Below are 15,158 nucleotides of genomic sequence, written 5' to 3'. Positions count from 1 at the left end.
GGCAACAGCTGCATTGTCCCAGAGGTGGAAGGAAAAATGTGTCATGACAGAATTTCTACCCAACAGATCTGCTTTGAAAATATAACATCAGCACGTTTCCAGAGAAAACTAGGGTAGAATTATGATCCAAAAGGGCAGTAAAGTACAAAACAAGAATCATGAAGCAATGCAAATAAGGTGACTAAGGCAGAGTCCAGAAGCTGCTGGCCACCTTTCTCTCAGCTGTCAAAATATTGTCGGCCTTTCTCAGTTTTATGATTAGACAGTCTCCTACAAGGAACAGGTTTGTTTTCCATCTCTAAAAAGGAATTTGGGGTTGAATTAAGATACCCAGTTTCTCAAGCTGATACAATAAAACCCAGGCTCCTACATTAAAAATGACAATAACAACTTTGCTGCAGATTGTGCATGGAGAGAACCACACACACAAAGTTTTCATCTCCAGCCTTCTGGGATACCTGGAAATACTTGGCCAGTTGCAGTTAATTAATATCATTAACTGCATGAGGAAATCTTCACTCAGGCCCTAGATGGCAGAGCAAAGGGAATTGGGTAGGATGAGGGAAGTCCTGCTGTCTCCCTCAGCCAGCTCCACAGTATGAGCAGTATTAGTAGCTACAGCAGTCAAGTTCTTAGTCTGCTAATTATTCCTCTTTTGAGGAGTGAGATTGCATGATGCAGGATCCTGGGTGCAGTAGCAAGAAGGGTAATTTCCCTATTCAATTCTAAATTGGTATAATTTGATTTCAGTACTTGCTATACTGACAACAGCAGATCTTCCTATACAAGGGAAATAATACTTCAGTTCTCCACAATGAGCTTTAGTGCTACTTCCCAAATAAAGAAGAAAAGGAAGAAATTCTGTTTTCTTGCTTCTCACTGCTCACTGTCACTTCTAAACGCACTGGTATCACAAGTGTGACTTAACAGGTCTGCGTTTGCTAAATACTTTTATTGTTATTTTTCTTGCAGAATTTCCTCAGAAGATGGCATTAGCAAAAAATAAGAAAGGTAATTATATTTACATCATAATTTAAGATTCTCTACACAATAAAGAGTGTATTTTCTTCTTTTGTTAGCCCAGAACAATACATAATTTATCTTCTAACAAAAACAGCAATGTCAGTTTAAAATGAGTTAGGCCAAATCTTCTTCTGTCTTCATCAAAGAATTTGAGGACAGTTGTGGTCACTGAAGATGGTAGCTGCAATCTCTTCTCCACAAAATAAATACATAATTTCTCTTTTTTCTGTAAAAAGAGGAACTCAGCAGAGGTTCAAGCATGGTATAATTAGCCACGATGGGGAGCTCTTATCATGCATTTTGAGAACAAGCCAAATGCTTTGTACTAATCCCTTTTTACTTTTCTAAAAGTAGGGAAAAAATATCTGAAACAGAACTCTTTAAGTGTTGTCTGTGGAGGAGCTACCAGAGGTTAGGGCAGATGTCCTAATTGCAAATCAAACAGGGGAGCAAGTTATCCATTCCTGAAGGGACAGACTTTTGACAGAACTTTAAATTCCTGATACTCCAGACTTCCAAAATAGCCAGTGTTAAAGAATTGGGAGTCCCTTACTGGAACACCGTTGGTCTGTTGAGAAAACTGATGTTCCTAACAAGAATAATTCACTTTAACACTCAGAGTAGAGCTTGTGAAAACTTACTATACCCTTCCCCTTTGCACACTGGAGACTCACCACTGTGGGCAGCCAGAGCTCCACAAACACAGTCAGCTCCTCTTTTTCTGCTTTCTCCTCTTTTTCACAAGTCAGCTCCTCTTTTTCTGCTTTCTCTCCTTCATCCCTGAATGGGTGTGCACTTATCAACTTGCAGAAACACAAACATTTGCATTTACATTTTGAAATAGACTATAATCGAATCACCTATCTTTACAGAATGGTATTTGAAATATTTTCATATGAGATAATGTTTTTCTTTTCCTGTTTTCCTGTCTTTTCTATTCTTAATGTGTTACAAAAAGTCATGATTATATGTGGAAGCTACTAAGGTTGATTTTCCACACATGCTGCAGACTTTGGCACTACTTCCTGTAAGGGCTGACCCTAATTCCCTGCTTTTAATGACAAACCAGAACACATCCTGTAAAATTCAGCCCATGGCTATCATCAGCATTATTGCACATGTACCATTGCTTCCACTAATGAAGTTTTGAATATTGAGCCTTTAGAGAAAGATGTGGCATTTAAAAGTACAGTACTGGTTTGTGTGGTTAGGATTGTATTGCCTTCATGAACTCTCTCTTCAAAAGTGGCTGTAAAAGTTAGCTATGAGCTCATCTAATTTGGACTTAATTTCATTTGCAAGAACCTGCAAGAACCATTATAATATAAGGCTATTCTAAATAAAATACATCTGTTTTTAAGAAGCTGTCATAGTCCTGTAGCCTACTTTGCACACCCTTATTTTTACCTGCCTTCCTTTTTCAGTTCATATCTATCTAATAATCCCTTTGTGTTATTTCACAGTATTGTGCAATTTTGGATGAGAGAATTTTTTCTGCAGCTCCTGTTTTCTGTGAGCTCCTAGGAGATGGAACAGATACTCCTGGTGCTTCTCCCTGTCTGGGCTCCTGCCTCACCTGTGTTTCCAGCTGAAAGCACAGCATGTGCTTTGCACATATTTCTCAAATTTATTTCTCTGTGGGCTTAGCTTTCTGAATCTGTGCACATCAACAGGTGCTGCCTCTGTGTAGTGAGAGAGGTGAAGCACCTGAACTGTGGATTACACTCACTGGCAGAGCATGACATTTGTAAGGAAGAATCAAAATTAAGCCATTCAGGAATGCTAAAAACAGTTGATTTGGTTGCTTTATTCAAGAATATTTTAGTGATTTAATTTTGCATGTGATCTCTGAAAATTATTTTTTGCTGTTCATGAAGTATTAAAAAAATTGAAATGCAATATATTGCCAATTAATTCTTAGAACAACACTCGTTATGAGCTATTATAATATTTTGTATAAGTTGCACATGTGCATCAGTAGCCTTTAATAATCATCTTGTTCTAGCAATGAATTTGAATATGTGCCTACCTAAATAGGTGTTATAGGATTAACTTCTTTGCAAGTTGATAACATACTTCTAAAATGCTAGGAATTTCAAAGTTATTGTTATATAAATATACACGTATATATATGTGTATATATATATTTTAATGACAGCTGGCTGCACACCATTTTAGTCTCTATATTTGCATATGTGCATTTTCACAGCTAAGGAAGGCCTTTATATGTTACACCTGCTAGGATTTTCTTATATGATGGTTAAGTAGACTTTTCTCAGCAAGTGAGCTCAGACAAGAATCATATTTCAAAAAAACTATTATCAAGAATCTGAGAATTCCTCTGCATATATTTCTGTATTGTTACCATGATTTTAAGCATACTATTTTAAGAAAAAACTGAATATGGTATGGAGTTGACTTTTGGGGATTGTCATATGTCTGTGTGTTTTTCTTCCCTGCCAAAGGATGTGATATCATGCTGTGATATTCAGTCAAATTATGCAATGTTTATTTGTTAACTTTTCCTTGGTTGATATTGTAGTTACTGATTGCAAAATCCGAGCTGGGACTGAAATATTTTAGGATAGCTGCTCTGTCTCCCTGTTTTCAGTGTCCTTTTGCAAGGATAAACTGCCTAGACAAACTGCACTCTCTGCTAGATAATTTTTCTGTTCTATATTAGAACTCCTTCCTTTTTTCTTCTATTTAAGCATTGCTTTGTGCTAACATTGAGGGAAACATAAATAACAAGGATGTGTACTTAGGTGCAAGCAATCCCTGAGGTTCAGGTCTTCTTTAAAATCAGAATAAAAACTCATTTTCAACTCAGAACATCAACGTTTTCGAATTTTAAAGGACTCATTAGTTGACCTTTTGCAATATGTAATTTAGTGCTTACTTGAACAGAGCAGTAAATACCCCTATAAGGTTCCAATGTAAATATAAATAATTAAATATAGAATAAAATTAATTAAATAATTACCATAATTAAATAATATATTAGGATACAATATATTTAATAGTTATATTTAATAATTATATTTATACTTGTATTTGCTGATTATTATAACATTTAGTGCATTTACCGGTTTATTCATATAATTATTCAATTAAATATTATTATAATTAAATCTAGAACAAAACAAACAAAAAAACAGTAGTTATTTTATAGTTGGCCTTTAGCCCAAAGTCACAGGTTTATTTTGTAAACTTCCTGCAGATCTGCTGTTGTCTTGGGATGCATTTTAGTTCTTTTATTCTCTCCCCCTGTTCATCATTTAGCACTGTTTCTAGGACAGCCTGACTTCTGCTTCCACGCCCAAGAGCCCGGGGTCTGCCGAGGGTATTTCACCAGGTACTTCTACAACAAAGAGACAAAATTGTGTGAGAAATTCAAGTATGGTGGATGCCTAGGAAACCAGAACAACTTCAGGAGTCTGGAGGAGTGCCAGAATACCTGCCAAGACAACTGTGAGTTGATGTTTTTAATCACTCTTCGTTTTACTCTTGTATAAAAAATGCTGTGGTTTGAAGGTATTTTGCATGGAAAAAAGACAATTTAGGGTGCCCTGAGGTGGCAGTAATTTGTATATGAAATTTACAGTAATTATACATATCTTTAAATGAAAGTACCAAAATGTAAAGTATGGAGTAAAAGATTCATGGCTACTATTTAAGGAATGTTACATGACTCCTACATTTTTACTTTTCTCATGACAGCTAACCTAAAATCTGCCATTTTTTGGGCTGTATAATACCATTAAACACTTGTGTATGTTTTTAACCCATAGGTCTGCATATACTACTTTCAAACCAAGTCTTGTAATGACAAGAGGTGCCCATAGAGGAATTTTTAACTCACTGTGTATTGCTAGCTTCCCACCAGAGATTCCTGTAACACCTGTGTGTCCCTTGGGAATGACTTGGCTGTGCAGCTTAGGCTACCAAAGCCACTCAGACTGACCACAGATCAGTCATTTGCTTCCTTGTCCTGCTCATTCCAATGAATTGTTCTGCATCAGGACATACAGTGACCTTCAGAGCTCCTCTCCCTTCACCAAGTGCCTCATTTTATTCATAATGTGAATACATTTTCCCACCAAGAGCCTCCAGATCTTTTTATCTTGCTTGTCTCTAGTGGGCCTTCTTCCAGCACTGTTTCTTAAGCTGTCATTTTGGCAAGGGGAACTCGAGCTTATTCACACTTAGAGTAGAAAAGACCCACTATGCTTCTTTCTAAAGATTTTTTTTTAATTATAAATATAGAGCCATGTGGATTTTCCCTACTTTTGCTGAAGCATTTCTTCCTGGGCTGTGATTCCACTTTTACCTTATAGACTAAAAGCTGCAGAATATTCTTTTTCATGATGTTAGTCTAAAATGACAACCTCATGTAAATGTGCATTAACATCCAAGAAGAGAGGGTTGCCATGGCCTAAATAGATTAAAGCTTTTTATTTTTTGATCTATTGAATCGTTACCATTTTTTGTTTGCTTTTTCTTAGCAGTTTTCGCTATTTTTTTTAATTTAACAAATTCATTGCCAGCTCTTACAGCTGAAGAGCATCCCAGCCCTGTGAACAGCAGTTCCCCAGCATCAGAGCATCCCAGCCCTGTGAACAGCAGTTCCCCAGCATCAGAGCATCCCAGCCCTGTGAACAGCAGTTCCCCAGCAGAAGCACCCAGCCAGTCTCCTGGGATTTTTGGTAAGAATTTGTTTTTGCTGTTTATAACCAAGCCTTTGATGCTCCTTGGTTTGTCCACTGATTTTTCCCTATTTATTTGTATGTCACTGGACATATCTGAGCACAGGGAAGTCATTAACATTAAAAGTAGTTCAGAGCCACTTTCTTGCCAGCAGTACTTATTTTGCAAAAGGATTACAATTGCAAAGGTTAGACTGTCTGCTGGCAATATAAAAATAACCTTACCAAGCTGTGTGCAATCTAAATTTTACGTCAGTAAAATTAAGGAAGAAAAAGGAACTTGTTGCAGAGTTGCTTCAGCAGCCTGAGTTTCCTGAGCCTTTGGGCCTTAGAGATGTTGCTTGGCAACTGGCATCAGCAGTGGGTTTGAGCAGGGCCAGCAGGTACCAATCACAGCTGATTGCCAGAGCTTGGATGTGTCTGCATATCCCACCCTTGACTCTTTCACACCCACGGTCTCTATTTTTTTCTTTTAGGTAATTCACTGCCAGCTGCTCCAAATGAGGAGTCCAACACCCTGAACAGCAGTTCCCCAAAGGAGGAGCCCAACCAGTTCCCCATTTTTTTTGGTAAGAATTGGCTTTTGCAGTTCTTAGCTCTCAGTCTTTTATATGGATTGCATTTCCATTTCAACCCATTTTATAACATTCCTGAGACTAAAGAATGGGTTTTGATCTTTGCCAAAGGATTTGATAAGCAGAGAAAGCCAAAGCAAAAGAATATGTCGCAACTTAGTGATATTTATGAAAGATCAATGAGTGGAAGACTGACCACTCTCTTTTAAAAGTGTGCACTTCCTAAAGGCCTGATTAATACAAAGAGCAAAAGAAGTGCTGCATAATTCTTTCAGTCTAAATCAGTATTTTTGTGGGAATCTAGTAGGCAAGTGATTTAAATTCCTTTCATCCATTAAAGAAGGACATTTGGGTTTTAGAACATAGCATAGTATAATATATTTAATACCAAAATGTTTTTATTTCCACTGTGACTACATTAACCTCACTTTTGGATTGAGTATAACCACAATGAGTATGAATTAGTTTAAAATGCTTTAATGAATGTAATTAATTTTAATTTCATTAATTTAAAATGTCTCTCCAAGGTATTTTTGCACTATGTATTATAATGCAGATGGGACTCTGGATTCCCTTTTACTGAGGAGGGATAAGCTTTGACAGTAGCAGCAGCTGGACACTGTCCACTGTAGGTGGCTGCTGCTTGCTCACACTGTGCAGGGTGATTGAATTTGAAGTGTGTCATTTTTATGATCCACAGTTGTGCAAGAGGAAGCAACCAACAGTTGGAAAGAGCCTGAGCATTCTCACCAAGTATTTATGTTGGTTTTTTGCTTTTGCACTTGCTTGCACTTTTGAGGACTGAGTGATGACATAGAGACTTGCTAAGGTTTTTGCATTTTATATGTTCTGTAAGGTAACAGGTGTGTAGGTGGCATTCCTGTGCTCTTTGCTTAGAATGGAGTGTCCAATAAAGCATGAGTGTGTGCTGTACTCTGATTTTTGCCTGCACTGTAATCTATAAGCACTGCTGGTTTGATGAAAGTTTCTGTACAGTTGTGTTGTTTGCCACGTGCCAAGCATCCATGAACTCTGTAATTTAAATGAATGAATATAAAACAGTAAAGCTTTTGGCAGCCTATTTTACTGAAAATTGTGAATTACATCAGGTCTGGTAGTAAGTCTAGGGGCATTAAGGGGCAAGCACATTCCCTGAAAGTTTTTAGTCATAGTATGAATAATCTTCCAAAGAGCTAACCTGTACCAGGAAAGGAGCACGCTTCACTGTTTTCTCAGAGGAAATGGAAGGGGTTTTGATTGTGTCAGCAACAGGGAATTTTCCTGCACAGCAGACTTTGAGAGTAAAAGAAAGAGAACTGAAGATTGATGGAACAGAGTCAGTGTAGCAGATGGGTTGGGTGAGAAGCACAGCTGTGGAAGGACCAGGGAATTTCAGTGGAAAGTCTGAAGATCCAACATGTTCATCCTAATTGTGTGACCTTTGTCTTGCTCTTATCTGCCTCATGCAGCCTCCTGCTCTGTTTATCAGCTTGTACCCTTCAGGCTGCTGGAATGGGCTGAAATGAGGTGATTTTGGCAATCCCACTAGAGGGCCAAAGCTGACAGCTGATTTCTCCACAGAGACCCGGAGAACATTGTCTCCTTTGCTGCTCTTTCTGGAGGTGCAGCTATAAAGTGAAGCTCCAGGGCAGAGACAGGTCACACAAATGTGCAGGATGACTGTCTGTAGCTTTCTGTGAGGGACAGGAATTTGGGTGAACTATTTGGGATGGAGTGGCTGATGTCCATCAAGCATAGGCAAATTGATCTGCCATTGTAATATCTATTTGCTATGTAGATTGGCCTGGTTATGTATCTTTTTCAAAGAACATTTAAAAAATTAAATGTAATTTAGTTAATTTACACTTTAAAAAATTACAAGGCATTGTCTCTTATAGAATACCTCACCTTACAATTGACAAGCTATTTCATCTTGATTTTAAGAAAAAAAAAATTTTTGTTATGTGTAACTCTGTGACAATATCAGGTTTTTAGATTTACAATATAGTTGTTGATTTTCAGAAGAATAAACTGTTCTATAAACAAATGGCCAAATAAAGCAAACCATGGATATAGACATAAAGTTTCTAGCACTCTCAGTAATGAACTTTCTGCAGAGATTGAAAATAGTTCTGGTCTCCCTCTGCTGAAACATCTATAATAACTTTTACTCTGTGCAAACTAAGAGAGAGTGAGGCTAAGAATCAAAGCTTTCATTTTATGTGATCTATGGTAGAAAATTGCAAGCAGTATACCTACATTTGATTTGGGAGATTTGAGTGGGAGACAGGATCAAAAGTCAACTTTCAGCTCAGCGAATTTGGAATAGCACAAGGATGCAGGTCCTGTGAGTACAGAGTCAGGGTCATCTTCTGCTGATATAAATTGGCACAGTTCTATTTGCTTTAATGGATCTGCACCAATTTATACCTGTGGATTACTGTCAAGTGCAGCTGACTCATTATTTTTGTAATAGCCTGTCCACTTGAAGATTCTTTTATTTTCGCTTTGCTGCAACCAGAAATGAGGAGCTGAAGTCTGCACATATTGAAAATCTGGCAATAAACCTGAAGTTTCATGAGTGTCACACACTTGTGTCTGGGGAGGAATAGCGCTCACTGCATTTCCTTTCCTCCCAAGATAATTTCAAACTTGTTTTCTAGTGTCAATCATTATTAGCAGCCCATTGTCACACAAGCCCTGCAAAGCCTGGAGTTGGGGTTCTTTCTGATAATTGTGAGTCTTTATCTAGATGTGCATTTTTCAGAGATTCTGAGATTGATTAATCTCTGATTTTTCAGAGATTATGATCATGTCATCTGTTTATACCTCAGGGGGATGGCATTCAGGAAAGGGCTGTATTATAGGAACTGAATCTTAAACCATACAATGTGTACCTCTTCTTTTTTATGTGGTTTTGGGGCTTGTGGGACTTCTGCTTCTTTTATTTTCTTTTTTTCTTCATAAAAGAAGCAGGAGAGAAAACTTTTCAGCAACTCTCAGAAAAAAAGGGTTGTAAATTAGAAACATTTGGGAGAGAAACTCAAGAATAGACATAACAGCTCAATTTTCTGTTCCATCACATCCATAAATACAGCTTGAGGAACTGGAGGTGAACAGAGACAACTCAACTGTTGTAATGTCCTGGTGACACTGTTCACACACTGCCTTACAGGCTTTCACATTGTCCTGCCAATAGACACACTGGGCATGACACAGGGAATGTTTTCTTCTTTGCTTACCTGAAGTCAAGTATTTTAGTAATCAAAACATTCAGGAAAATTCAGGATAAATTTTATGATCTTCGTGATAGAGGAAGTTATGATAAGTTACTTAGTTTTTATTTTAAAATACTGGGTTTTTGGGGAAAAAATGGCTCTAGGTGGCAAAATTAAGGTTTTTCTTCATGGGCTGGTTGCTTCTGTGAGTGAAGAACATGCAGGTGTTTTGAAGATAAACAAGGAACAGTGTTTGGTATTTTAGGCATTTATCTGACTGATAGGGGCAAGGAATAACATAATTTTTGGGAATAATACGAGAGGGATTCTGAATAGCACCTGGCTCTCTGGTGCACTGTGCATACACAGGCAGTCCTTGTTTATCTCATCACTGGCTCCATGGTTCCCCCAAATCTTGCAATCATTGTTGGGAACTCCTTCCTGAGGGGACTGTGGACTCCCTGGAGAATTCTACACAACAGATAAGTAATTTGCATTACAAAGTGTGTATTTGAATTCTCTGTTATAATTAACAAGCCTGTGCTGTCTGGCCCTTTGCTCACTGGCAAGCCTTTCTGCTCTGTTCTTTGTAGGCTCAGAAATTAGCAGGTTTTAATAGGCAAGCCATGCTGAACATATGCTTTGGGAACTACCCTCCTCTTCAGCTAGAGAGAGAGATGAAATTAGTTCCAGGCTCAAGAGTTCTCAGAGCAGTGCCAAAAGCATTGCTTTAGTTAATTTAACTACCATCTTCATTATAAAAAAACCAGTAGGTTTAATATAGATTTTATCACATTGTGGACTTGTACTCTGGACCCAGAGTGAAATTTGATCTTCCAATTATGAAAAGAAGTTGAGGTTCTCATTTTATAACTTGAAACTAACTTAGTCTATATCAAAAAAGCAACTCATTACTCAGTTTCTAATTTTCAGAATTTTTTTTTAAATAGTATGAGGTTGCTAACACGCCATTCTATTTCCCAGCCATTTTTCATACTTTTTCACCACAACTGTTCAGCTGTTTTACATTTCAGATAAACCTTTTGTTTTAGCAGCTGTACCATATGTCAGACACCTAAGATGCAGCATGGGCTTTTTGAATATTTTTCAGCCTCCTGCTTGGTCCAGGTTTTAATGCATAACTTCTTGCTTTCAGCAGCTCATCTGCTTCTCACTTTTGTGACCACAGGATGTCTTCAGCTTTGCAGTAACCCAAATGATTTCCTCAAATTTTAGCTTTGTTTTTCCACTGAACTCCTTCTGTGTGGCTTTGTATCTTCAAGAGTTCCATCTGAGCGGCTTCACATTTGCATTTATGCATTCATTTATTGAATTTATGCACCCAGTACTGCTGTTTCCTGAGGAAAAATGGTGCTCTTTTGGGTTCCACCTAACTGCTCCCATAATGGCTCCCATTCAGCTTCTTGCAGCCTGTGCAGCAATTTTACCAGTTCCTATTTTGTTTATTAGTCGCTCTGGGGTGATAGATGATGGAGCTCTTCCAGGTTTGGGAATTCTGGCATGGATTTGCTTCTTGAACTTGTTCCAGTGCCCAGGTCCTTTGGCTACCTCAGGTTCATCCTCCAGTGTTTCAGTTCTCACTTGCAGCCCCCCTGAAGGAGCAAACCAGCAGCCTCTCCTTGGAATGGTAAAATCCTGCCAGCAGCACTAACACACCAGCATCTCCATTCATTTGTGCACTTGCTCTTCACATTCAGTGTTTTTTTTATTCTGCAAGTTGCAAGCTAGTGTTTTGTAGCTGCTCAATGGCTGCTGAAAGACCCTGGTACTTAGGTCAAGTTTTCTGTAGTATTCAACAAACTCAGCACTGAGGAATTGAGTCTTACATTGGAAATGCTGGGTACTTTTACCTTCTCCTTGATTTCAGAATGTCTAACAGTGATTTGCTCCATTCATTATTGGAAATATTTATCACATTTTTAAAGCTGTCCACATTTAATTTATTTCACGTCACTTTCTACAAATGCTTCACTTGAAATGCCTCAATCTCTCCTATAGCAGAAATGGCAATTTTATCACTAACAACACAAGTAAAGGTATAGCTTTCAGGTAAGCTCCTGCTGGAAATCCAAAGACAGGATGGCATTTTACTGTGCTATTTTATTTTTTTTTTTTAACCATAAAAGATGCTTATGCCAAGTATCTTGGATTTTCAGGAGAGCAGAATTACATTTGCCAGCAAAAATTTCAAATAATATTGGCATAAAACTGAAACACTGCAGTGTTGTCTCACCTTGTTTTTCTTGGTACTTCCAGAACCCCCTGCTATCCCTTCCTTGTGCATGACCCCCATGGACAGAGGGCTTTGCAGAGCCAAAGAATTGAGATTTTTCTACAACTTCTCCACTGGAAGGTGTCGCCCATTCAGCTACAGCGGCTGTGGTGGGAACGAGAATAATTTCGTCTCCAGGAAGTCGTGTCTGAGGATCTGCAGGAAAGGTATGGGAAGTGCTACTGCCCCCGGCTATGGCTCAGAGGTAAATATTGCGCGGGTCAAAACGTTCTCTTGCCACTTTTGGTAGCGAGGATTGGACTGATCAAATGTAACAGCTGGAAGTCTCAGCAAAGTGAGGATGGAAATCAGGAGAGGTACAGAGCTAGAGAGAGAAGGAGGGACAGTAAGTGCAGTGTAAAGGAACAGCAATAGCACAACTTGGCATTGGTCAGGCGTATGAAGATTTTAGGTAAGACAATGTTCTTTTTTTTTTTAAGATTAATTGAAACAAGCCTTGTCTCTTATTTCTGATAATCTTGGATGTCTTCTAATGTTACTTTGTTAATTTTACCTTTAGGATTCAATAAGAAAATAGGTGAAAGAAGATTAATAAGAATCAAGAAAAAAAGAAAGAAACAGCCAGTAAAGGCCCTGGACCTGGAAATCATGCCTGAAGCAATGCAACTTTGATTTTTATGGAAATGTGATGTAAACCGCTCTTCACCTGTGAATGAAAACCTTCAGTGTACACCACTAAAATATATTTACTGATTATTTTGATTATATATTACTAAGCTGCTTATATTTTTTTATGTATTCCTCAACTATGTTAATAAACATTACCTCTTTCTTTGCTAAAGGTTTTAAAATTGCTGTTTGCTTGTATATAATTGTCAGAGCTGCAGCAGGACAATAAACGGTGGCATTGAATGGTTAAACTGAAAAGAAAATTCAGATTTAATTTCTTACCTTATTCTTTTTGAATTCTATTTTTGTACTAAAGAAAGCACAATACTTGTGAAAGAATAATCACTAGTCAAGCATGATTGTTTCAGTCATCGATTAAAAGACCGGTGCATTGCTATAGAAAAGGAAATAGGTACTGGATTTTTGTTTTAACCAGATTTATTTTAGGTTGTGCAGGCCTAGATTTAACTCCACTGAGTTAAATTACAGTACTGTAAAATGGATATGAAATCAGAATTAACCCATGAAAATCCATAAAGGGAGTGTTAAAGCTGTAAAGGTGTAAAACAGAGTGGCAAATTTTTTGAAAGATTTAAAATTGTATGTGTTGTGATCATTGATTTTTATCCTTGTTACTGATCCAGACTCATGGCTAAGCTTTACTGCTGAAATTGTTAAAAAATTATGCATTCTAAATACTAGACCGGAGGGGATAAGTAAAAACAGATTTTTTTCTACTGAAATTTTATCCAAATCTCTTTCCTGGTGCTTAAGTCCTTTCATGGCTCTTTCAATCTAGGATGCATTAATTCTGATTTGAAAGATTCTCAAGGAACAGGAGTGCACAGCAGAGAGCAATTTGTAGAGCCTTGTCCTGTAAAATGTATGAGCACCACAGACTACCACTACAATAACCCCATAAATAAAGTGCAGTTCTGCCAGGGAACATATAAACTCCACAGAATTAATTTGGCACATTTTGTCCCCTGGTTTCAGTTTCAATTTGCTGTCTTCCTGTTCTGGTTCCTGACTCTGCCCTTTCTCTCCAGGTTTCACTGCCCTTCCTGCACCAGGAGTGGAGTGTGCAGGTGTGGGTGCCCTGCACAGGAGCAGAGCAGTAGGGGAAGCACTCAGAGCAGCTGGAATCCCTCCCTGCAGATAAGTGAAGAACCCATGGATTAAACTGCTCCCAGACCTCTCCACTCGTCCCATGGCACCTGCCTGAGCACAGCAGGTCGTGTGGCCTCCCCAGGGACAGTGGATTTAGGCACATTTGGGTCAGAATTTGCCCTCATGCCATGGTTACCCTGCTTGTGTCTGCCTGGCCAGGGATGCAGGTGAGGGTACAAATGTCTGCACCTCCCCTTGTCTGCGTCTCATGGTCAAGCCAGTACAATATCTTTAGCTGTAACATTTCCCATGGGATGCCAGTATTAATTTACATAATTTCTGGATTACATGATGTACCTCAACGGGAGGCAGAGCTGAAGTGACTGCATTAAACTAAAACATTTAGGGATTTCACATAAAAGACAATGGAAATCATTAAGCCATCCCACCAAGAACATTGATAAGGATTTGTAAGCTTTGTGAGGTTGATGAGATTACAAACTAGAATGATGAACTTTCTTAAACAATGTTTTGAAATGAGACAATACATATAGAGGGATAGGAGAGAAAAGATGGATTTGTGTGCAGATTGTCTTGTGATTCCTGTGTCATTTCATGACAGTGTCTCTCCTCCAGGTTCCCTCTCATTCCAGCAACTTGTCCCTGGCTGCCTGGACTCAACACTTACAAAACCCACATGGTAAAAAAGGATCTAGGGAAAAAATCATCCTTTCTGTCCCAGCAGAACCCTGGCTGTGTGGCTGCTCTCCATTTTATGTTTCCTTCTTGCTGAGCTCTACTGCCAACTGACAGGGTCTCCTCCCTGAGAGGGATCAGTTGCTCCAGGACTGTGAGGCTCCTCCAGGGCTGCTGTAGCTAGGACAGGACTGACAGGTACTCTCCCATCCTCTCCTACCCCACTCACACTGCACTGAAGAAACTTCTTGTGCTGCTGTAGTACACTCTGTAATAACAGCAATTAAGGGCTCCAGTGAGGTCTCTGTTGTGTCACTGTTGAGACAGAAGGGAATTTGTACTGCTAGCATCTCAAGAGTTGCTCTGTTTCAACTGACTAAGAAAACATTTTACAGTGATTCATCTGTCAGGCTTGTTGCTTAGTGCAATGAGAATCAAGGCTGCAGTGTCACAGACTGTAGAAACCTGATTATAATCAGGATTTGATCAGAGAGTGCAGGCTGCTCTCAGCTGTTTGTGCACTCAGTTTGGCCACCACACCAGCCATCCAGCTGTTTCTGGTTTTGTTAAGCTCTACAGGACATAGAGCTATTTTTTCCCATAAAAAGTCCAAACTGCAGTGTGATATGATCTTCAACATAACAAGAAGTTTCTTTTGTGCCCTTTTGCTTCATTCACTTCCTTTTGCTCCTGTACCTCCCATAGCTGCAGAACTATCAAATCCAAGACTAAGAGAAAAGGATCCACAAATTTCCCGAAGACAGCTAAAGGATGAGCAGGGGCAGAACTGAGGCACAACACAAGAAAAGGTATGGACCAGGTGCCAGAATTTTCTCCAGTTGCTTTGGAGGGGAAATGCAGAGTGCTGTGAAATTTCTCCCAAGCTGTCTGAAAACAGCCAACAAGC

General features: G+C 38.7%; 1 protein-coding gene across 8 annotated transcripts in view; it reads left to right on the top strand.

Moving 5' to 3' along the window:
- TFPI (tissue factor pathway inhibitor) overlaps positions 1–12,821 on the top strand; it is a 132,447-nt gene extending 119,626 nt beyond the window's left edge. For 7 of the 8 annotated variants that reach the window (XM_074548165.1, XM_074548167.1, XM_074548169.1 and 4 more), the window contains 6 exons: positions 973–1,011; positions 4,306–4,494; positions 5,571–5,729; positions 6,206–6,298; positions 11,800–11,982; positions 12,336–12,821. In XM_074548165.1, coding sequence (XP_074404266.1) covers positions 973–1,011; positions 4,306–4,494; positions 5,571–5,729; positions 6,206–6,298; positions 11,800–11,982; positions 12,336–12,448 — 776 coding nt within the window. In that variant the 3' untranslated portion in view covers positions 12,449–12,821. The remainder of the gene's footprint in view (positions 1–972; positions 1,012–4,305; positions 4,495–5,570; positions 5,730–6,205; positions 6,299–11,799; positions 11,983–12,335) is intronic. The other variant, XM_074548166.1, reaches the window with a different exon arrangement.
- Positions 12,822–15,158: the final 2,337 nt, after the last annotated feature.

This window comes from Zonotrichia albicollis, chromosome 10, assembly GCF_047830755.1.
Source record: "Zonotrichia albicollis isolate bZonAlb1 chromosome 10, bZonAlb1.hap1, whole genome shotgun sequence".
In the NCBI taxonomy this organism is placed as follows: Eukaryota; Metazoa; Chordata; class Aves; order Passeriformes; family Passerellidae; genus Zonotrichia; species Zonotrichia albicollis.
This window is presented reverse-complemented; position numbering and strand designations above follow the sequence as displayed.